General features: G+C 34.5%; 2 protein-coding genes and 1 long non-coding RNA gene across 5 annotated transcripts; all 3 read right to left on the reverse strand.

Annotated features, from left to right (window-relative positions):
* Window positions 1-587: 587 nt before the first annotated feature.
* Window positions 588-7,475, reverse strand: LOC120006707 (glycosyltransferase BC10-like). Of its 3 annotated transcripts, none has more exons than XM_038856841.1 (11): window positions 7,169-7,475; window positions 5,707-6,226; window positions 4,224-4,322; window positions 3,501-3,601; window positions 3,323-3,394; window positions 3,051-3,141; window positions 2,524-2,604; window positions 1,601-1,660; window positions 1,386-1,508; window positions 1,211-1,249; window positions 588-1,119 (listed from the first exon to the last, which is right to left on the reverse strand). In XM_038856841.1, exons 2-11 carry the CDS (start codon window positions 6,163-6,165, stop codon window positions 991-993), a joined length of 1,254 nt encoding a protein of 417 aa, XP_038712769.1. In that variant the 5' UTR covers window positions 6,166-6,226; window positions 7,169-7,475; the 3' UTR covers window positions 588-990. The 3 variants fall into 3 exon arrangements, with proteins under 3 accessions (XP_038712769.1, XP_038712771.1, XP_038712772.1); XM_038856843.1 differs by lacking the exon at window positions 7,169-7,475 and adding an exon at window positions 6,699-6,849; XM_038856844.1 differs by lacking the exon at window positions 7,169-7,475 and adding an exon at window positions 6,675-6,816.
* A 4,165-nt stretch (window positions 7,476-11,640) lies between these two features.
* On the reverse strand, window positions 11,641-12,371 carry LOC120006607. Its single transcript, XR_005470050.1, has 2 exons — window positions 12,050-12,371; window positions 11,641-11,924 (listed from the first exon to the last, which is right to left on the reverse strand). It is a non-coding gene; the product is annotated as an uncharacterized LOC120006607 (long non-coding RNA).
* Window positions 12,372-14,324: 1,953 nt separating this feature from the next.
* Window positions 14,325-19,131, reverse strand: LOC120005275 (putative inactive cadmium/zinc-transporting ATPase HMA3). The gene is made up of 10 exons (XM_038854822.1): window positions 19,042-19,131; window positions 18,692-18,920; window positions 18,110-18,376; window positions 17,717-17,814; window positions 16,965-17,220; window positions 16,758-16,895; window positions 16,331-16,658; window positions 16,031-16,233; window positions 15,739-15,941; window positions 14,325-15,619 (listed from the first exon to the last, which is right to left on the reverse strand). The coding sequence occupies exons 2-10, from the start codon at window positions 18,882-18,884 to the stop codon at window positions 14,546-14,548; spliced, it is 2,760 nt and encodes a 919-aa protein (XP_038710750.1). The 5' UTR covers window positions 18,885-18,920; window positions 19,042-19,131; the 3' UTR covers window positions 14,325-14,545.
* Between the last annotated feature and the right edge of the window lie 4,792 nt (window positions 19,132-23,923).

The following is a 23,923-nucleotide window of genomic DNA, read 5'->3' on the forward strand; positions in this document are numbered from 1 at the left end:
AACAACTGGATCTGATCTCTTGACTCGACAATTGAACTGAAAAAAAAAGAAAGTAAATCGGTCGGTTTTTTAAAAAAAAGACTTAAACATTTGGTTTTTTATTTATATTATTTTAACAATTTTAAAATACATTAAAACATAATAGCAAAGATGTGAACACATTTAAAATATAAATTGAATTATAAATTTCGAGATCAATTTCCTATAAGGATAATTAGAATCATCTTTTAGTTTCATTTACAATATAGATTGCTGTTTAATTTTGGATTACAAAAAAAAAAAAAACATTATAGAATTAGTTCAAATTTTCTTTGGAAGATAGACTACTCTTTTACACCCAAACCACTAGTTGGAGTGGTAAGAATGATGTGTATCATCCTAATAAGGAGGGTTTCAATCCCCTCCCCCGTTTCAAAAAAGATAAACTACTCTTTATGAATTTCATATTTATCTCATATATTTAGAAGTAAATCAACCAAACTCCATAATTTTTTCCTTTTCCTTAATTATGTCCTAATTGTTCATTACAATCCACAAACAAGGAAAGGAATTAAAGTTTAAGTCAATGGATATTTGTTCCCAAGGTCAACAGAAAATTTAAGTTTTTACCTCTCTTGAACTCTGTACTCCTAATAGATCTCATTAGGGAGGCCCAAAGTGCCAGAATGTGCAACCTCACATGTTCAACTTAAACAAGGATCAATGCACCAAAATGGATTTCCCTCAAATAAAGTTCTCTACTGAAAATAGACCATGAGGTAGAAAATTGAGGGAAAAAATGAAGAACAAATTATCCCCAACCCTTGACCTGCAACCCTAATTGACCCCATCTGTTCTCCTAATTTGCCATTAACAAAATAACCGCGCTAGGGAATACTCGGGCTTCAATATTACATCAATTTACAACCTATATGAGATGTGATGAGGGGAGATGGAGTAAAAAAAAAACAGCTGATTCGACCAAAGAATTTTAGAGTAAAGAATCTCTGTTCAAATTGTCGTGTAATTGGAGAAAAGGTGCAACAAATTATCAATCGTTTCTGGGTAGAACTTCCTAGCAAACAAGTAGCATGGTCGCTGGATGCCATTCCATAAGCAAGGCTTAACTGTCATTTCTCTCTGTAAGGAAGCACACAGTAAATTTAGGCTTATAATAACACACATTGTTTACGTCTAAAGTCCAAATAAATGATGGCTCCAGTATCAGTACCTTTTCATCACTTGTGACATGCACACTTTGATCTATTGACTGCAGAAATATGAAACAATCAGTGTCACTAACATTGATCATAGAATCATTAGGCGATGTAATATGCACCCCAACGAGCTATATGTAAACAAAATATGAACATACAAGTATATAACAGAGGCGAACAGATGCATACCGTGATATTCTTCAGGAGATCATAAGCAACATCGTGAGCCTTATATGATTTGGGATGCCACTTTCTCTCGGACCAATCAACATGTGTCACTGACCAGTTGGCAATTCCACCTGGATCGAGCATCTGAAAAAAAATATAGAAGGTAACTACTCGTGAAAACACATTATGAGAAAGGGAAGGATGCTATCATGATTTAAATTGAGAAGAAACCATACAGAGAAGAAAGTCGGCAAGTAATGTTCATCAGCAATGCAATTTTTCCCATCCAATCCTGCCTGTAATAATCAATAATATCAATGTTAACAGTTGCTGCGCAAAATCACATTGACAAAGTTCCCATACTTTTAACAGATAATACAAGAATATAAGATAGATCAGCAGGTCAGTTATTTTATTCATTAAAACAAATCACAGCTGACCATTGTGAGTTGTTAAGCCGAATGGCAATATATCAGCTCAGCAGCTATATAATCACATCCTTAACATTAAACAAAATTCAGTAAAGTCAGAGCAAGATGACCATTTTCTCCATTGCTGTTCAACGTATAGGCACAGGATTTTCCAAAAGGCAGCCTGTCGAGTTAACAATAGTGGCTTTGAAACAATAAATTAATGACAACGATGACAATGATTTATTGCATGCTTTTTAAGTTCAAAAACCATTCCTAATCCAACTAACGGGTTTTAAAGAAGCTCTCTCTTCCACTAAGGCCACAGAAACTACACTATGTTTAAATCTTGCTGCTTAACCTTTTTTCTGTTCTTGTAGATGTCCACAAAAGTAGCAGTAGGAACAATGGACAATAAAGATAATTTGAAAATAGGAGTGCGCCAGCACTTGTAAGTGCTCCCAGAGATTATGTAAACAGCTACAGAGCTAGATGTAAGTAAACATATTTAAGAACCAAGAAATTTGGACACAAAAGGACAGGAGGAGAATCCACATGGGGTCAAAAAGTAGCCAGCACAAATATTTGCAATTGAGGTTCTGATGATGACAATTAACGGTAAGAGATATCAGGAAAGAGATTTCTGTACAGACACATATTCAACTAGCTCCAAAAATAAACATATTGGATCTTGACAATAACACACACATGTGAAAAATGTGTAGCAAATATGCATTGAACAAATTTACCTTGCAATAATCCCTGAATATTGAGTAGTAAAGACTGTCAGCAACAACTATCAGCGCATGCTGCCGCTTCATTGTGAACCACTGTACAGTCAAACAATTCGGACAATAAGCTAAGGAAAGAAATTGAAATTAAATATGACACATTTTGACGTATCTACATATTCCAAACTCATCGTCACTTCCAGTTTCGCCATTGATTACATATTGACATTATAATATACTTGCACAAGTATTTAAGAGCAAAGTTTACAGTGCATGACATTTATTATTGTAGTACACTAGTACTCCATGGTTGAAATTACTCCCAAGCATTTCTATGAGCCCCTACTTTTAATGTACATATATACTGATCAACTAATAATGAATGTTCATCTGGCAAAAATAAAGATTGTGAAAAGACTAATAACAATATTTAAGCCATTTGTTCCACATAGAAGAAAAAAGGCGAAATAAATTAAGCACATGCTTGAACTTTCTCAACATGTAAGTGACCTACCAGCCTCTACATCATACCAAAGAACATATACCTGGGCACCCTTTCTAAAGTCTTTCAACTCAACTTCAGGTAGCATATGCTCTGTGTACCTGCCATTCCCATGAGGACCAGGATCCACAAAGCTGAACAGAAAAGAAATTGCACGTCAATAAGGAACACAGGTTTGGAACTAAAATCAAATTTGAAACACAATTATTTTGGGAAACCCAATATCTGATATGGAATTTCTTTTCCCTTGATTCAGGCTAAATAACTTAACAAACATAAATAGATAATTGTTTACCACATACGGAAAAATTTTACCTGTCGACGAAGCTGATATTTGAGTAGATCAGATAGTTGTACACATAGTCAAAACCACGCAATGGTACACAACTGCAATAGGCCGGAGAATAACCAATTAGAAAACTGATATCAGCCAGTCGCCAAATTCAGTTTTAAGAAGACAAATTATAAGCAAAGTGCAGGATGGTGTAATTACCTATCAGAAAGTAACACAAAGTGCTGGTTGTCAGGATCTTTAAGAGCATTTGCCAGCAGTCGCCTCTCTGCATCAACCATATTAATTTTTCCCCAGACAACCTGAATATTAAATCAACCATGGAATTGACTTAGATTGTTAAATGATCGGTTGGTCATAAAAGCAATCTAAAGAGATAGGTTATGACGAAAAAGAAAAGCAGAAGAAACTAGCTTAACATATTCACAATTACACCTCTAGGACCAATGAATCTTTATCAGATAACTGCTAATACATTGTTAAATAAAAATGCTAATAAAAGGATAACCACCCAGGGGTAAATGAGTTAGTTGGGGATGATGAATCCTTCCATCAAAAGCTAATGAACAGACTGAATATATTTCCCCTACTAAACACATATCTTCAAAGTGATAAACATCAGACCTTCTAAGAAAACCAATTGCAAATAAATTATAAGAAGTGTAACCTCTAGTACCAATGAATCTTTATCAGATAACTGCTAATACATTGTTAAATTAAAATGCTAATAAAAGGATAACCACCCAGGGGTGAATGAGTTAGTTGGGGTTGGGGATGATGAATCCTTCCATCAATAGCTAATGAACAGACTGAATATATTTCCCCTTCTAAACACATATCTTCAAAGTGATAAACATCAGACCTTCTAAGAAAACCAATTGCAAGTAAATTATAAGAAGTGTAAACTGGAGAATGCTTCCGAACCTGCTCACTGTGTATATCTCGATTAACGAAGTAACGGCTCAAATGCACAGGTTTTTCCTTTGATGCATGCACATAAACAGAAAATCTTCCCTCATGTCCCTGTTCAACAATAAATTAAGTTCAGCCAAGGATATGAGACCATGTTAAAAAAACAGTTATGATTGCTTCACCACAAAAAAAGAAATTGCAAGAACTATAACTATCAGCAATCTACAACGACACACCTTATGCACCCATCTAATATGCGCTAATCTACATAATGTAGACTTGGAATATCTAATTGAAACAGAAAATATGCCTATCTAACATAGATTAGCATTGCCCAGTCAAAAAAAATAGAAACTTTGATTTTCATTACTCCAAGGAAACAGTATAGCCTACACATGACTTCTTAAATAAACTGGTAGAAGAGTAACAATCACAAGAGTTCATTGATCCAGCAACTCATTCCTAACCATTCTGTAAGCAACTGATTTTAGGTTGTTACTCCCTCCCTCTCTCCCTCTCTCTCTCTCTCTCTCTCTCTCTATATATATATATATATATATATATATATATATATATATATATATATATATATATGTATGTATGTATGTATGTATGTACGTATGTATCCCCCCCCCCCCCCCAACACCAATATAAAAGTGTACAAAATCTTAAGGATCCATGTCAATTAATAACTAGAGAAGACTAAGGCACCTTAGAGTAATCTATAATGTTTAATAACTTATGAACATTCATGATGTAGTTAACAGTGTCGTAATATTTAAGCATCAATATTTATCTGCAGAACATCCAAATCGGATTTATTAAAGAAAACATTCACTTTGCATACGCTCAAAACCGGTAATGATCAGGATGCAGCTTTCACACTTAGCTGAGCAATTTAATTTATTCAGCTTCCGACTCAATAAAGTGTGTGAAAAATGCAAGAGACCCAAACATAAATCCATAGCTTAATATCTTCATATCAATCATTCTAGATTGTTTGCATTAGCCCAGAGGATAAAAAAAGTAAAATAATCAAAACCAAAAGTTACAAGAAGCTATCAAATAAGGTAAGCTTTGGAATTACAGGTTCAATTTGTAAAACAAAATAACTTTATTTATTTCCTCAAAGAAACAGACAGTCCCCATGATTTGCTAAGAGGAAATATTAAAAAAGTAAAAACTTTTTAAATCATATAACTGGCAAACACAACTAGGATTGACAATATATAGATACCAGAGCCCCACAGTTTTAAAGAAGTTGGCGCACAAACATGGAAAGTTGTTAAAACTACAAGCATACATGAGCCAACTTCAACAAAAAATGTCTATGAAGACTATTCATGCCGCCTTGTTAAAGAATAGAGATCATGGCTTTCTTCCATGCATATATTAGAATAAGGAAGAAGAGAATTCATATTGAAAGTGAATAATGACATAACAGAAGAATAAGTATGAAAGAAGGGGAAAAAAAAAGAAAAAGAAATAGACTTACATGGAAAAACTTATCCCACAGCCTCTCAAGATGTAATGATCCAGTGCTCAAGAACATGAATGCAATTTTAGCATTTTTGGATTGAACAGGAGGCATACTTAAAATTTCCCTAATCACAATACGAGATGCGAGCTCGCTATCAGTATATTCCCTCGCACGAGTAGGCGGAAGCCAATCAGAAATGACATTGCAACTTCTAGAAGAAAATATGTAGCAGCCGCTCCTACTTTGTGGAGGATATATATAAGCGCAAAGTAGAAATAGGCTGACCAATGAAACCAAGACAATAATCCAAACTGGCCTCTTCGACAGAGGTCGGTGGCGAGGCCCAGGCAAGACCTGCACGTCACCCATTCCCAGCCGCCATGCCTTATCTGTCTTCATCAAGTAAAAATGCATAACAGCAAACCGCTTTATCTCCAACCAATGCCCTTCTCTTCTGTCAATTCCATCCACCATATAATTCTCACACTACGCTAATATCCACGAATTTTATTTTAATTGATTGAGATGGGAATATCTGCCACAAGAAAGAATTCAACTTCATTAGAGGACTAAGTAAGTGCCATAAACGCTTTTGAAAAATAATCATCGACCAAAGATTACATGAGAAAATGCTAAACTCAACATACATACATGTGAACAACGAACAAGCGCGAAAAAGAAATACTTTTTCTTTATTTTTTGCAATGGCATTTCTCCTACAAGAATATAAAACTGGGATACAGTAAATTTCGATAATCAAATTCTATTGCATATTGCTAACCATAACCCCTTTAAACTGTAAGGAATTCCCTTAAAAAGGGCAAACCAAGTATACAATATTCAAAACATCCATTAGCAATGCTTTGAATTTCCAAAAAAAAACTTGGACAGCAAGAAAAAATGAGAAGTATAACCAGAAAGTATCAGAAATAGAACTAATTTAAATTACTTATAAACCAAACAGAAAGCATCCGATGTCGAACCTTTCTTTTTTCACCATTCCCTACCTTTTTGCAGGAACCGAAGATCCTAAGAGTGTATCCTTTTGCAGGCAATCCAATAAACCATAGAAGAGAGAATATCCAAATAATTTATAAACCAAAAATAATATTAAAGAATGCGTAAAGAGAGAGTCTGATATTCGTCCAACTCCTAAAACGAAATCCAACAAAAGTCAAAACCAACCAATCCAACAAACCTCACACAACCAAGGCTTGTTCAAATTGAATTACAAATTCAAAATGGAAACGTTATCTCAAAAGTCAACGTAAACAAAGAGAATCCCCCCGTCTCCCTACCCCGTTTTGTTTACCAGAAAACAAAAGAAAAGTAAACATTCACGGACAAGAAACTGAAATCCTAAACGTATCTATATAGATTCAAACAATCACTTCTCGCATTGCACAAAACCAATCAATTGCGCCAAATTCGAGTTCGAAACAAATTCCACAAATAGTAAAAAATCAAAGAATCAAACCTGAGAATCAGCAGAGCTGGTTGGAGCTCTACGCAGATCCCTAAGTCTTAAAGATCTGAAAATCGCAGCTTCTATTCAAGATCAAGATCTAGGGCACAACACCAATCAGACCACGACGCACATATACATGTGTGTGTATATATATATATGGACAGGTAGAGAGAGAGAAAGACACTGGTAATTGTTTGTATATAAAAATGTATGTATATATATGTGTGTAAGTTCGATGTTGATTCCTTGGACGATTCGCTTGTGGGTGTTGAGGTTCCTTCTAATTTCCTCTCTGTGTGTTAGAGAGAGAGAGGAGAGTCTTTTGGTGTTATAGCAGTCGTCGTTGCTGTTGCCTCTCTCTGTGCTCCAAAACAGAAAACAAGAACATGTCAGCCGGCTAATTATTTATTTAATTAATTAATTATTATTTTTAATGAAGAGTCAATTAATTGCCGTCCACAGTCCACACATCTAATTATTAATTAATTATTCCTAAATGGAAAAAAAAAAAAAAAAACCAGGAAAATTTTATTTGATAAGGTCATGCCTCAAAATTTGACCAAAGAAATAAATTGTTTGAATAAATTGGATTCCCATGTCATAAAAAAAATAAAAAATTTCTTATTGTTATTTTTCATATTTTAGAACATAAATTTTCTATTGTCTCTTAAATTATAATAAAATTAAAATACAAGTTTTAAGTTTTAACAAATATTGTATATAAAACTAATTTTTACAATTCGGCAAAAGATGGTTTTTTTTTTTCCTTTTTCCTTTTTTTTTTATTCTATTGGCTTTTATGTTGTCTGATTTTTTATTCTTTATGTGGTCTGATTTTTGGAAATGAAGAATATATGATAAATAATTGTTAGCTGATAATTCTTGAGCATAATTGATTTGGGGGAGAGCCCTGAGCTTAGATTTGTTTAAAATTAATTCTATGATTTATTGATATTGGTTTAAACATAGTTATGCTCAGTTTCTCAAAAGAAAATCACCACCCCACAGGGAGGTGAATTAGGTGCTCATTCTTTTTCAAAGCAAAAACACCCAGAAATTAACTTACATGACACAATTATGAAAAATTTACAAAAGATGAAAACTTGACAGGGTCAATTGTAATCTGTAAGTCCGTCATCACTGTAACAATACATGATTTTTTGTTTACTTTTTGTTGGCATTGTCGATATTATTTTTAATTACTTAATTTAGAAATCAAGAGCCCCAAGCCCCCCTCATTTTATTTTCTAGATTCGCCACAGAGTGCAATGCCATATCTAGTTGGCATTGCTTGCTTGGTTAATATGGGATTATATATATATATTCTATTTTTATAGATTTGGATGTAAAGATTACACTATTCAATGCTCGTTTGATTAGCGAATTTGGAGATGAAAATGAAAAGAGGCATCATTTTTTCTTATCAATGTTTGGATCACATTGTCAAACTATTTTTCTAGCATCATTAGTTTCCTTGGCTATGGTTGGTTAAATTATTAGATTATTGAAATATAGATTATGATATGAATTTAAATCAAAATTTTATTTGACAAAATGTAGCATATACATATAAAATATATTTATATTTTCTTTTGGTAGTTATATTTAGAACCTATAAGTATAGGTGAAAAGCGCAATACTATATATAGCTTAATTGCATGCACACTAACCAAGTACAATATGTATAGATAAACTCTGGTGAATTGAACTATTTATAAATCTCATAATCAAATTTTGAAGAAACCCGCATGACTAGCTAACAATCGTACCTAACAAATTATGTTAAGATGTTAAATATGCTTAGCTACCAAGGATTGACTTTGTTAAAAACAAAGTCATTCATTACTAGTTCTGATTATTGGAATATCTATATATAGGTGAATTCTTCTTCATGATTTACATACCATAATTATTTTACACCCTTACATTAGAGCCTTATGTGAGAATTCTTGTATATATACGTATACACACTGAGAAACCAAGTTTGCCATAAATATAAAGTTAGTAGAATATGAAAATTGCTTGATTAATTGAGCGCTCTATGGCAATTAATTCACAATTTGTAGTGAAGATACAAATTTATTGTCACAAAAGGATATAACAAAAATGCAATAGAGAGATGGAAGTTAGACGAAAGAGAGTGAACAAACCCTAAAATCTTTCAATTATAGATATATGATATTGTCGAAATTATGTGTTTTCCAAAAGGGCATTATAAATATGTATTTAACTAAAAATAAGTGAGCATTCTCAATCCTCCTTAAGGAGGATTCCTCTCTTTTTGGGAGGAAATGAGAATTCTTCCTTTGAAAGGAATCTAGCTTTCTTTGGAATTTTAGAATTCCCCCGATCAAACATAGAAATCATTGGTAAAAGAAAACTCTTATTTATGGATTCTGCAATCCAAAAGACACCTTAAAGTATTCAAAGGTTTGATGAGCACTCTTAGGTTTCGACCATGTGAATTTGGTATATTGTGTGACTGAGATTAACCAAATAGCAGCTCTTAATAATAACAGTGCATATTCCCATATACTCTACATATTGGTTTATCCTATATTAGTTGGGTTAACATAAACTATCTATCTATCTAGATTACTTCTAGGTGAATTAAGATTACCACACTAAATTCCTTGTTTGGTTAGTCTTTATGTGTCATTGGCTTATATAAGTCAATAGATATTTTGTTATATATATATAGGTATATTATTGTTTTTCTTTCAGTGTGTTGTGCGATAGATGCACTCTTTGTGCAATGAACAATGAATAGTGCAAGGTAGCTTACATACGTGATTGTCATTGGTCTCATTATAGTCATATCAGCCCATTCAAATGTTTTCATCATTCGAGAACGGTTTACTTGTACCAAGAAGGGATAGTCCAATGATGAGCACTATTTACCCCCCTCATTTAATTAAGTACACTTCATTAACTTGCAAAAAACCTAATCTATCAACAGACTGGGTTTGATTTTGTAGCTCTTTTTTATTTCAAGTAAGTCTTTTATTGTTGGAAGTGTTGCTTTTGGAAGTGTGATTCTTAAGGTTATGGCGTTTTGTTGGGTATATATGGGTAGTGATTGTTGCTGCTGATGTTGCTGGAGAAGAGTAGCTATGGTTTGTAGGAGTGGATATGTGGGCGCTTGTGGTGGTGCAAGTTGGTATGTTGTTGGGCATAACAGTGGCTGGTGGGTTTGGGCAGCAGTGGTGATGATGGTAAGATGTCATTTTTGAAGTCTGTGTGTGGAGGAAGTGTGGGCTCTGGTCTGGCAAGGGTTTTGAAAGGAAATGTGGGCTATTGGGGGTTTTTGTTTTGATCAAAGTTAGAAAGAGAAGGAATATTGGTGATTAGGATTTAATCATGAAATTGATTGACACCTCCTCTTATCTTCTCTTTGGATTGCACGCACTACAAGTTCATCCTGATAAAAACCCAAATGAACCTCTAGCAGAATGAGTCGTCGAACTGATTTCATTTGCGATGAGTGGGATGTGCTTAGTTAAAAACGGAGTGCAAATAGTGCTCATCTAGTCCAATTGGTTAAGACTCTTGTCAATAGTGGTCATAGGTTCAAACTCGTATGCTGCGACCTATGTATAATTTCTAACAAGTTGTTGGCTAAGTTAAATTTGGCGAACCAAATATCACTTTGCCAAGAGTCTTCTCCAACTATACTCTTTGTTTGGGTTATAGTGATGGATATGCCCTTAAGAACGTGTGGCTCAAAACAGACACTTCACAGCAAGTGGGTACTCTATTTGTCATGTCCAGAGACTTAGAGAGAGTTGTTATGCTAGTCACTCATGCCATCCTTTACATATACAAAAAAAAAAAAAGGCCCTTAAGAATTTTACCACCCGAGTGGTAGCTCATGAAACCCGTATAGTCCACCTTTTGGTCTCGCATAACCAAGTCCATAAGTACGAGGAAGTGTTCGAACATGAAAATGTTCCACATCAATTGCTTAGAGAATACCAAGTGGTGTGGTTTATAAGATGGGTCAAATACCTCAACAATTAAGACGACTTTTGAATGACAAAATCACGTTGGCCTTCGGTCTAGAGCATGGAGGACAATAGCAAGTGAATTGAACCCAAACCGATCTCTCACATTTTTCTTCCACTTCTCACTTTATTTTTCTCATTTCTCTCAATTTCTTCAAATTATAATAAAGTAAAATGGTAATAATAAACTTTTTTAATGTCAATAGTAACAAACACAATGAGACAAGAATCAATCTAGTCAGATTTTTTTGCAATTAATTAAAAAGAAACCCAACAATATTCACATCCCACTTAATTAATCGAATCCAGTTAATATTTTTGACTTGTGAGAATTCAAGTTCAACCATTGCTTCAATTATGCATTTTTTCCCATGTAAACCTTTATTCAACATGTGAACGACAAGCTTCACTTTAAGTTAGAACATTTTGAGGGTTTGTCTACAAATTTGAAAACACCAATCAAATAAACAAATTTGCTTTGTGTACTATGTCATAATACGATGGAGATATGAAAAGAAACATTGTGTTCAAGTTCTCACCACTTAATTAAATTAAGTACTTCTCTCAATCTCTTAATCAAAACGCCAGGCGCCAAATATTCAACTCACGTATGTACTTATAAAACAAAAAAGACATAGAGTCTGTTTGTTTGTGAATGTTGTATTTTGATCTACTGCGGTGAGTTGACGTGAGTGCTCCCGAACGGCGTTCTCGTGCGCCCGGGTGCGACTTTTTGAATTCATCCAGACGCGAGCTCATATCTATAAAAGGAAGTTGCGTGAGTACAAGCGTATAATGAATTTAAGGATTAGAGAGAGAAGTAGCCTAATTATAGACAAATCGAGGCACCCATCACAATAGAACTCTTAGAATACGTAATACCTACATTTATATCTTTGGAAGGGACATGCAGGAGCAAACACACAAAGGACGAACCTTGAAATATCTAATGGTGGAGTTGCTTCATTGGATCTAGCTAGGTTTTGCAGGTCTCAAGAGCCTCGCATGAGAAGAAGAGAACCAAATGTAGCCAAGAACAGCTTGCCAGGGCCGGAGTAACCGAGATGATGATCAAAACCAAGCAAACGCCGGCCGGCAAGTCATCCTTGGCTACATTCTACTCTCAACTTCTTCATGCAAAGTTCTTAGACCAAAATTCTCTTCTTGTATGTTCATGTTTTGACGTGTATTGGAATGATGAGGAAAGGCATTATATATAGGATGGGAAAAGGTGTGCACGATTATTTATTTGTGGTAGCTATATCATTCAAAAAGGGTAGGCTACCAAATGATGCGACACTTGATGTTGTCGCCAGAAAAGTAAAGTCAATAACATGCGTAAACACTAATATTCCACATCGAATGACATGACCCAATTTGAATGATATATAAGTAAAGTCATTGCACCTCTCACACTAGTAATATGTTTTTTAGGACTAAGAATTATTGGTGATGGCCCATGAAGAACAAATCTGTGCCGACCTATGGTCCATAATGGGCAATGATCTTGATGTGTTTGGGTTTGGATTTTCAACAAGATCTTCCAACTTTCCGAAAAGGAAAGTTCTGCAAAGTCACAAAAAAAAGGGAGAATATGACTATATGCAACCCTTCAAAATTATCTAACATACTCTCATGTCGCCAAAAAATATTCTGCTCGTTTTTGCTATAGCTTGATGCAACAATCTTTGAATCAATATTGAAATAAATACATGAATCAAATAATAGATGGACTCCTAGTGTAATATAATGTTTAAAATTATGGAACATGATCTCTTCCAGATATTGTTTTGTTGACAGGGAATTTTACACTGCAAATATAAGGTGGCTTCCACTAAGTCTAAATCACAAGATTTTATATATATATATGAGGAGGAGGCTCTCATACGGACGCCCGTAACTTATAACTTATATATAAGTTACAGGAGTCAATTTCATGTGTTGCTTTGGGGCCCAAACCAATGGACCCCACAGCAAAACCAAAGTCCTGTGACATGAGGCAAAAATCGGACGCACGTATCCGTATGTGAAAATCCTCATCATATATAATTTTACTATTTTTTTTATCACCAATAATAAAAACAACATTTTTTTTATCATTTATTAGTTATCTTTTTTCTTTGGATGAGTTATATATATTATTTTGGCCATACTATTAAAAGTAACATTTTACAGAAACTGACCTCTTCCTCTAATTTGGAATATGAACATTTAAGAAAAAGAAGAATATTTAGAAAGTTGGACAAATAATGGGAAGACCTTTTTTAATTTCACTTGGAATAAGATTAAATGTGGTGCTACATTGAGTGGAGATGCTATGAGCTTTTGAATGTGATTCTCAGAATATGGAATGTCTTAATATTAGTGGGTTTGACCGACCAATTTTGTTATCTAAAAATATATATCTTTATTCCTTCTCTATTAATTCCAAAGAATCTAAAATTTCTCCAACACCCTCATTCAAACACAGCCTTTATAATACTGAAAGGGCAACCACTACTTGAAAACCAAGTTCAGGTCGCCCATGGTGAGCTTGACCTCACCCATTAGGGTTCTCGGATATGAATTAGAGAAGGAAGTTCTCTCTAGCATACTTGTTGAAGTGAGTTCTAGGCTACGTATTTATGCGGGTTAAATGAATTTTCGGGTCACTGAAATATATGACTAAGAATATTTCATCTTGGTTACTGAAAGATCAAATGTGTCAAGTAAGTAACCCTAAATTTTCAAACGTTTCATAATGATCATCCGGACAGAATTTGTGGATTTAGAGTGGTCAACATGTCAATGTGTCGCGGTCAAACCAATTCAGCCGAATTAATTGGTGCAATAACGGTCAAAGCGACACATCAACATGTTGACAGTCCGAAATCTACGAATTCTACCCGAGTTATCATTATGAATTGACCCTCATTTTTCAATTTTTACAGTCAAGTCAAACCTTATGAACTTATAATCCAAACCTGCTACCTGCTGTGAGATCCACTTGTCCATCTTGCGTCAGTTGACACATGACAAAGGCTTAGGAACGACATTAGTCAATCGACGGTGGATTATACAAGTTGGGCGTGGCCGCGTGGGATATGACTGCCTTGGCGTGGATTCTTATACCAATTCAGAAAAGCAAGCAGACTAGTTGAGTAGGAAGGTTCGCAAGGGAGTTCTTTGGAGTAGCAGACTGTTTTCTTCATAATTGGCAAAACTATATGAACCTAATTATATGTGGAGAAGGTATTAAGCACTCCACAACATCCGTCCGTCCACGTAGGACAAAGACCATGCATACTTGGAATCTATATGTGCAACACTGCTAACCTATATAACTTCGTGATTGCAGAAGTAGCCACTTAAAAGTTTTAGGCTTCTATGCAATTACCAAAATTTATTCTATCACTACTTCAGACAACCCTCCACCAAACCCAGATACAAAACCAAGGTGTCCTACCTTATTACAACATTGCTTCAACTTGCAACAGGTCCCAACTTCTCTCTTCTCCAAACTCATACAAGCTTGCAGAGCCACTGATTGCATATGGTCTGGTGGGTCATCTATGGTTGTATCTTGATGGTGATGATTGCAGCAGGAATCTGTCTTACTTGAGTCAGAAGAATGAATTGAATGGCAATGACTGCTCTCAGAAATCTTGTTGCCTTCTTCTATGTCAATGGTATGATTAACATGGTTAGCAACATGAACCTCGTTTTCGCCCTCATGTTCCGGATGCAAGTTCAGATTTTTAGAACCAGAACAGCCATGGTTGTGTATATGATCATGTGCCACTGCATCAGTATGGATCGTGTTACGATTACTATGATCACAGCACTTATGATATTGATGCAAATCACTGCACTTATTAGTCCCACATGAGTCGAAACCCGAAGGGTTAGGCTGACATGTTGCAGTAGAACACTTTTTAGGTTCACATACTACTTGTTTCTTTTTCTGAGAGCAACAATGCTGATGTTTGTGGCTACCACCAGAAGGATTATGTTCGTGTTTAGTACGAGATTCGGCAGATTTTGCTCCGTGTTTGTGGGTTCCTCTTGATAGCAGCATGCTGTTAAGGGTTACTATCAGGCATGTTCCTGCATCAGCAAGAACAGCAGCCCAAACAAGTGGATGACCTGTAAATGCCAAGGCAAGGATACCGGCTTTTGTAGAAAATGACAGCACCACATTTTGAATAACTTTCTGATGAGCTTTTCTTGCGAGTTTGATGGCTTTTGGTATTTTTCTCAGATCATTTGACATAAGAATCACATGCCCTGTCTCAGTTGCCAGAGCCGAGCCTGAAACTCCCATTGAGATGCCAATGTCTGCAGTTGCCAAGGCAGGAGCATCATTCACACCATCTCCAATCATGGCAGTTCGACCTTCCTCCTTAAATCCTTCAATAATCTTTGCCTTGTCTTCAGGAAGTAGTTCGGCATGAACCAAATCTATTGCATTGTCTAGCTGCAAATTGTATGTGAAGAAAAATGTACTTAATATCGTTGAATTCGTCATCCCATTTCTTAACTGAAGGCAATTCAGCTAGGCAAAGAACATATATAGAGCTTAGATTTGGAGTGTACCTGCTCTTGTACATGTGTTGCTGCTGCATTGCTATCTCCGGTAAGCATAGCAGTCTTAATTCCCAGTGACTTAAGCTCTTTGATTGCATCATCAACTCCTGTTCGACAAGCGTCAGAGAGGCTGAAAATTCCCGCTGGGGTTGCCCCGGAAAATATGTATCTTACACCCTTTCCTCCATCAGAATCACCTTCCGTAGTTGGAACTAGAGATTTATAAGCACTAAAGATTATTCAGAACGAGCGCGAAGACAGAATAACTAGCTCAGCTTATATAATTCTGAATGCAAATCACCTGTTCTGCAACCAGCTCTAAGAGCAATTTTTCTGTTTCCAATATAGATGTCTTTGCCTTCAATTTTTCCATAGATGCCCTCGCTGGGAAAATTCTGAAACTCCTCCACATCTTCAGGCTTCTGCTCGACGCAAAGTGACCTTCCATATTCCACAAGTGCAGCTGCCATTGGATGACTTGACTTACTTTCAATGCTTGAAACCCTTCATAGATTAGGAATACTTTTATTAGTATCCATCGGGGAATCAAACTCTTTATGGTATTTCAGTAAGGTTAAGAGGAAACAGAACAAGGTCTTACCAATAAAGCAATCTGTCAATACTAATGTCATCACAGAGGGATCGGAAATCTGTCACGACGAATTCACCTCTTGTAACTGTGCCAGTTTTGTCAAAAGCCATGACCTTAATTTTCGCAAGAGTTTCAAGATATTCGCCACCTTTGATTAGAAGACCATAATGTGCAGCCTTTGTAATTGCACAGAAAGTTGCAACTGGGGTTGAGAGGACAAGAGCACATGGACATGCACTTACTAAAACAACCAGAGCTAAGTAAAGCCAGTGTTTGAGGTTGTGAACTCTTAACGCGGCTGGAATCACAGCAAAGCACATCGATATAAGTATCACCGCTGCAAAAACACAGACGAAAACCAATACGAAACCTGTAATTAATCGAGAGCAATGATTTTAAAAATACACCATAAACAAGGAGAGAAGATCAAGCTAACCTGGAGTATAATACTTGACACATTTGTTAATGAATCTCTCAGTTTGTGATTTGTTGTTTTGAGCTTCTTCTACTAGCTGTGTCATTTTAGACACCAAACAGTCTTCAGCTAGAGCAGTTGTTTTGACACTAATATAACCTGGAAAACAAAAAAAGAGAACGTATTAGCCTCAAATTCAAGCCTGCATCAGCTAGAGAAAGTGATTACCATTCAGGTTCATCGTGCCGGCCCAGACAGTAGAGTCCTTTTGCTTTGACACAGGAAATGACTCCCCGGTTAAAGTTCTCTCATCAGCATCACATTCGCCATCAACGACGATTCCATCAATAGGTATAGCTTGACCAGCCTTAACAGCAAGGATTGTATTCAGCTTGACCATTTCCACTTCTACTTCTTCTCCTGTTTGGGCTATGACTGCCTTTTGAGGGGTTATGTTCATCCATTCTTGCATCACTGCGTTTGTCTGAAACAAGAGTATGCAAATACTTCAAACGTTCGGATTCGCCAGACAATCAATCAAACATAACAAGATCATGATTTTTCACAGAAGATGTTGTATATTTCAATTCACTTTACCAAAACTTAAGGGCGTGTTTATTTCAAGGAAAATCCTGCTTCTAAAAAAAAATTATAATTTTCCATTGGTTGTAAGAATGAAAACCATGACCATCAAAGGAAAACTGTAATATATATACCCAATTTTAAGGATCTGTTTGGTTTGCTTGTTTTCCATGCATTTTCTGTTTTCAGAACAATCCCGAAAACAGGTTTGGTTGCTCATTTTAGAAAACACGGTAAATAAAGAAAAGAAAACAAATCAGATGAACCCCTAACTATTTTTCAACCAGTTGTTTCCTTCATTAGATATTTTCCATGAATGAGCAGTACTTTTCCATGAAACAAACCGAGCCGGACTTGTTTGCAAAAGACAGAGGAGAAGTTGAGATTTGGGTAAGAACCTCTTGGCCTGCCCTTGACTCTAGCCAATCTCCAAAGTTGAAGAAGAAGACAATAGTTGCAGCTTCTAAAAAGTCACCCATGGCAGATGTTGCTATCACTGTAAAAAAAAGACAAAACACAAACATGGTGGGTAAGACAAGAAATACTCGGCAAGCAACATGCACCTAACCAGTAACCACTAAAGCAAAACATTTGACGTATCAGATTGGTTTTGATTTGACTACAAATTTTGATTTCTAGCACTAAATATGTCAAGGTTATCGCTTTCACGCTCGCGTTGCTGTTATCCTATCCGTTGTCATCCCCATTACACGTATATACTACTTCTTTCACCCAACAACAACAAAAATATTTTTTTAAAAAAATGTTAAAAGACATTTAGGTTTAGTTACCTGAAATAAGAATGAGGATGGTGATGTCTGCAAACCTAAAGTTTTTAATTGAGGCATAGGCTCTACGGAGGATCGGAAAAAGCCCGACGGCCACCGCAGCCAGAGCTACCCATTGCAAAGGATGGTACATGTATTTCCAGGCTGCAATTGAAAGCAATAAACCACAAACAAATGTGTATTTGTTTGGCCACTTTTTCTTGAAGATACCCACATCTCCTGCTGATGCTTTTACATTGGCTTCAAGTCTCTGTTTGTTCAGTTCCTTCACTGCAATTATTCATTAATCCACCAATAAACATTAATTTACATCATTTATTTATATTTTATTATCCATAATCTTTAGCCCTGAAAAAAAAAAAAAAAGAGGGGAAAAAAGAAGATAAATTTTAATGTTTTTGGGTTAAAAAAAACTAGTTAGGGAAAGGAAAGAAATACAAATTCCTTAATTAATGACACCCACCAAACAAATTTCCTATATATGTCAATTTCATATTTTCATTTCACTGTTTCTCTGTATTATTTTCCTAAAACCCATAATTACTGGAAAAAATTATATTAAGACAAGAAAAATAAAAAAATTACCAATTTGAAGCTGAGAAATGAGGAGATTGTCATGGACAACAATGAGGGTTTTTGTTGGGACAATGACAGAAAAATCTTTGATTCCATCAATGGATTTGAGGATGTTCTCAACCATAGGAACCTCTGAAGAGCAGCACAAACCCAATACATCAAAGTAGCTTTTCTGCAACCTTTTCTTCTCCTCTGTAGACATTATTAATTGCTCTCTATGTATATATCCCTACTTGATCTGCAAACCCAAACAAACAGAAAACAAAAGAAAAAAAGAACCATAAATTAGTGACATATATATATATATTTGTCATATATGTATGTATAGACAGGACAAATTAATGGAACATCTTAGAGACCTTCAAAAGCAGAGGAGGAGGAGGAAGAAGAAGAAGAATGAAGTGGGTATGTCCTATATGTGAGGTACTGGGCGATTAAATAGAGAAGAATTAAGAAAAAATTAAACAAAAAAAAAACAATTTTGACGGAAGAATTAATAAAACTCGTTTTTCTTTTTCTCTTGTGAAATGTGAATCAGACAATAAAACGTATACATAGTGGACGTAGAGAATCGGTTTGATGAACTAAAGTTGCAATGAATGGAATCCACGTGTGAATCCACATGAAGGCTCTCTTTTTTCCTTTTTTAAATTTGAAATATTTTGTCCTATCAAATAAGTACAATTTTTTAAGAAAAAAAAAAGAAATCTCTTTAAATTTGTTACACAAAGTAACCAGCTTTGATTACTTTTTTTTTACTTTTTTACTTTTGTTCTTTTTTTATTATGGCTTTTCAATAACGTTTGTGTGAGGCTTTGGTCATATTGGCACAAATTGCACTTATCACATCATTTGGTGCCAATCCCACTCACACAATTGGAGTTTCTATCGTAACGGTTAGGAGGAACTCTTCTCTCTTTTGTAATTGTAGGTTTCGTTCTTACTAAGTATATACATAAAATTTATGTGTTTCCTTAGCACGAGTGTTTTGTGGGTTATTTTACGGTCTCATGTGTTTATTTTATTATGCACCCGAATGCTTCAAATTCAAGCGCGCCTTGAAAGTGGACTGTTAGTATATGTGTTTTACGAATTGTTATTGTTGGATCATAGGTTCTACATTTTGATTTTAATGACTTAATAGTATTGTGCTATTTGATTGCATTATTTGGAAAGTTTTTGACTTTGATAATGCATGAAGATTAATTTAATTTGTGAATTACATCTACACGATAACTAACCTATATGTGAAGCATGAAGCTCTTTTTGAGCTTACAAGCTATATGAGGTGGTGTTGTTCCACCAATTCAATTTTAGGTTTTATAGTGTAGAGATCTCTATGTCGAGGTCAAGGACAACATGCCGTCGAGATGACGACAAGATGTCATCGAGACAAGAACAACATACCATCATGATGATGACAAGATTGAAGACTTCAAGATTACATCTATGGTTGAGATTAAATGATGAGATCAACGGATGATTATGCCTTTGTAACAATATATATGAAGCCTTAGCAGCCAGAAGCAAATTTGGAGAAGCTACACACGTTTTTTATAATAATTTTTTACTATACAATTAATATATATTCAAGCTAATATCTTCAACCATTCTTCTCCGAGCCTATATATTTTGCACTTGTGTCTGATCAAGTGTTCTTCATCATAAATCAAAGTCAATCAAGTCATATTTCTCTTGAAAATCCTTGCCACCAGTGAACTCCTCTTGCACTAGGAATTCTCTATTTTTTGTGAGAGTTTCACATTGTAAAAAGTCTGAGTGTTTGTCCTATAGGTTTGTTGAGTGCAAACAGTGAGTGAGCCAACCAAACACTTGTAAAGACTTGGCCGACAACCAACCTTTGTGAGATTTTGCGAAAGTCTTGGGTGAGTTTAAACCCTAGTATGATTAGTTTTGGGATATATTATCTAGAAAATTCCTAGTTGATGGTGTGATCTATGAACGTTTGTAAAAGTTTTGGGTGGTGAATTTGGAAAACCATCTCCCTTAGCAGATTGAAACGTCCTAAGCTAGTGAGCTTAGGTAGTGGACGTAGGAGGAGAACCTCCGAATCACTATAAATCTTTATATCCATTAATTTACACATGGAGGTCAATCGTTATGACGTTACAGGCTCTCATGTTTAAAAAAAATAAATTAAATTCAAATTACAAAAGATGCATGTCTCTCTTCCACTTTATTTTTCAAGTCAAATAGATTATTATGTATTGTTGCAGGAAGATTTCATGTTTGTTCCCCGCCTGTGCTTGTGAAAGTGACCAATTGGTTTCCCACTTCTACACACATTAGTGTACTTTTTTTATTTTTTTTATTTTATCTAGATATGTTTAAATATTTAAGTATATTTATAATTGTCCTAGCTATTTTATTTTATTTTTAAATTACTGTTTATGAAAAATATTATTTTTAAAATATGATATTAAGGGCTAGTTTGGTAGAACATTTGTAAAATAGCAGAAATGCTGGACAATTTTAGTAGCAGATATGCTGCTTGAATGCTGGATAGGTGTTTGGTTGAACTTTTACTATTAACATTTATGTTGTGTAGTATATTGGATGAATTACGTGCAGGGGTAGCATATATTTTAGTTGTATACGTTATTTCCAAACATACAAATTAATTCATAAAATTAATATAATGAATTTAAATTAATTAAAATAATAATAAATTATAAATTAATTAATCAATTATCAATTTTATTTAATTTTATTTATTTATTTAATAAGCTCATGGTTAATTAATTATTTATTTATTTGACAAACTCAGGGTTAGAATGGAAATATGAATATTTAATGGGGACAAAATAGTAAAGAACCATGCAAATGCTATGCAAATGCTACAAATTTGGAGCATTGTAAAAAGTAGTAGAAATGATACTGAAATTGTCTCGATTTATGTGCATGAAAAAAGGTGTTTGGATGGCTTGGAGCATTTATACTAGCAAGTAGTATAAATGCTGCAAAAAAAGCTTCTCCAAACGGGGCCTAAATATTAATGAATGGCGGAAACAAATAAACATAATGAATTCATTTTAATTTTCTCATAAACTCATATAGTTTTGATCCTAAATTTTTTGGATAAAGGTTCGGATGATAATAAGTCAGTTAAATTCAGTTAGGTCACGTGAAGATATTTTTTTTTTCTTTTTGTGTTATGAGAGTAACTATACAATATACATATATATAAGAAATAAATAAATAATCTATTTAAAACTAATTATGTTAAAAAATTGTATGTAATTACAATAATGGTTTGTTGAATAATGAACTAAAAATTCGTGTTATAAAATAGATTTCTTAATCATTATCGATTAAATTTTTAAGATTTTCTGAATGGTACGTAACTATCTAGGTTTCATATATAAATCTTTATAATTAATAAATTTTTATATTTTACATAGAATCTTTGGGGAAAAAACTGTGGCTATAATTATCCAACTTCTGCAACAAAATGAGATTAATCATTTGAAATGGAGCTTATTGATCATATTTTTATTTTCTAACCATTTAAAAGATTATATAAAATAGCACCCTTGAAAATTAATGACAAAATTACAAAATCTGTCATGCAAAATTTGATTTTGCACCGATTTAAGTTTTCAAAATTCCAACAAAACCCTTTTTCTTTCTTTCTTTCTTAATTACTTTCTATTGAACAGAGACCATTGCCATCAGGTGACAAAGCTCTGTGATAAGTGCCAAAAATGTACACTTTTAATAATGAATTATTAAGACATTTGTTAGATAATTAAGGCTTAAAGTGAGTATTACACCATTAAAATGCAAATATCATTCTCACTCACTTTATATTTGTTTTTATATTTTCAAGCTCAATTCATACCAACCCATGTTCAACATTTGCTCGCACATTTCGTGAAGAGCCCATTTGCTTGTGTCCACTACCATCTTGACCCATTTCTTTGATTATCATTTGAAAGCCCACCACATGATTTGTCAAAACCATTACCATTTCCACCTATACATACATACACATATATGTATATCTCTCTTGACATCATTCCCTGCATCACCATCATTTTTATAGTACAAATTGGTCATGTGCAACACTATTTTTCAATGGTGGTGACATCCCTTCCTTTGACATATTTGGCCATTCAACATTTTTGGTTTGAAAATTCTCAATGGATGGATAGCTCCTAATTTCCTATAAATAGAGAGCTAGAGAAAGGAGGGAGGGGAGAAAAAGGAGAGGAAGGAATACAAGACAACATTAAAGGAGGGGAGAAAGAGGCAAGAGGAGGACAAAAACCAAGGAGTGAGTTCTTGAGTTTTATTTTCTCTTTTACAACAATTTTCTCACATATTCTTTCTAGAATTTTATGAGATCAATTGTTGGTTGTGTAAATCTAGTATGAGGAACTAATCCTCTTACTAGGGTGATGATGAATCCACTATATTGTATCTAAATAAATTTGGTTTGATTAATTATTAGTTTATTTATGCTATATCAAGTGTTAATTAGCTATTCTTTATTGATAATTAAATCTTGATGCTTAGCTACCATCTAGGTTTGATTACCATGATGCAAATTGAGGCAAATGCCCATGTCCAATTTGAGACCAGCTTCTTGCAATTAATACCGGAGTTACCTAGACATAAATGCCATATGCTAGGATCTTTGTGATCGCTACATAAGTTACCATAAATCCTAATGCATTCTTGATTGTCCTAGCCAATCCAAATGCCCATGGATGGTTGCAATTGGGAATAGACGTGGTAAGTCAAATGCCCATGACTATTACATAAATTAGGGGACTTGATCTTTGACATGCATGAATGAAATGATAATTGTCGGCTAAATAATTTAAATACAATAGAGTTGGTGAATTCGGATCCCTAGTGTTTGTTTATTTGCGTTAATCCTTATTTATTTTGTTTCCATTGATAATTACAAGAGTTGGAATTGCAGATATTTAATAGTCAGTCCCTGTGGGTACGACACTCGTATTTGCCACTTCTATACTACAATTGATTCGTGCACTTGCGAGTATAATTTGGGTTTGAAATCGCTATACTTTTAGCGGGTACTAAACTCCACATCACTCTGGAATCAAATGACTGAAAATGTAGGCCATGCATGATTAGTCTTCTTTAAATTTTATAGTGCCTAAATGTGGTGGCATGTGTCGTTTACTCAAAGGATATAATTGAATAATGTTGACACACACACACACTCACAATATATATAGAATAATTGGT

Source organism: Tripterygium wilfordii, chromosome 9 (genome assembly GCF_013401445.1).
Source record: "Tripterygium wilfordii isolate XIE 37 chromosome 9, ASM1340144v1, whole genome shotgun sequence".
Lineage (NCBI taxonomy): Eukaryota > Viridiplantae > Streptophyta > Magnoliopsida > Celastrales > Celastraceae > Tripterygium > Tripterygium wilfordii.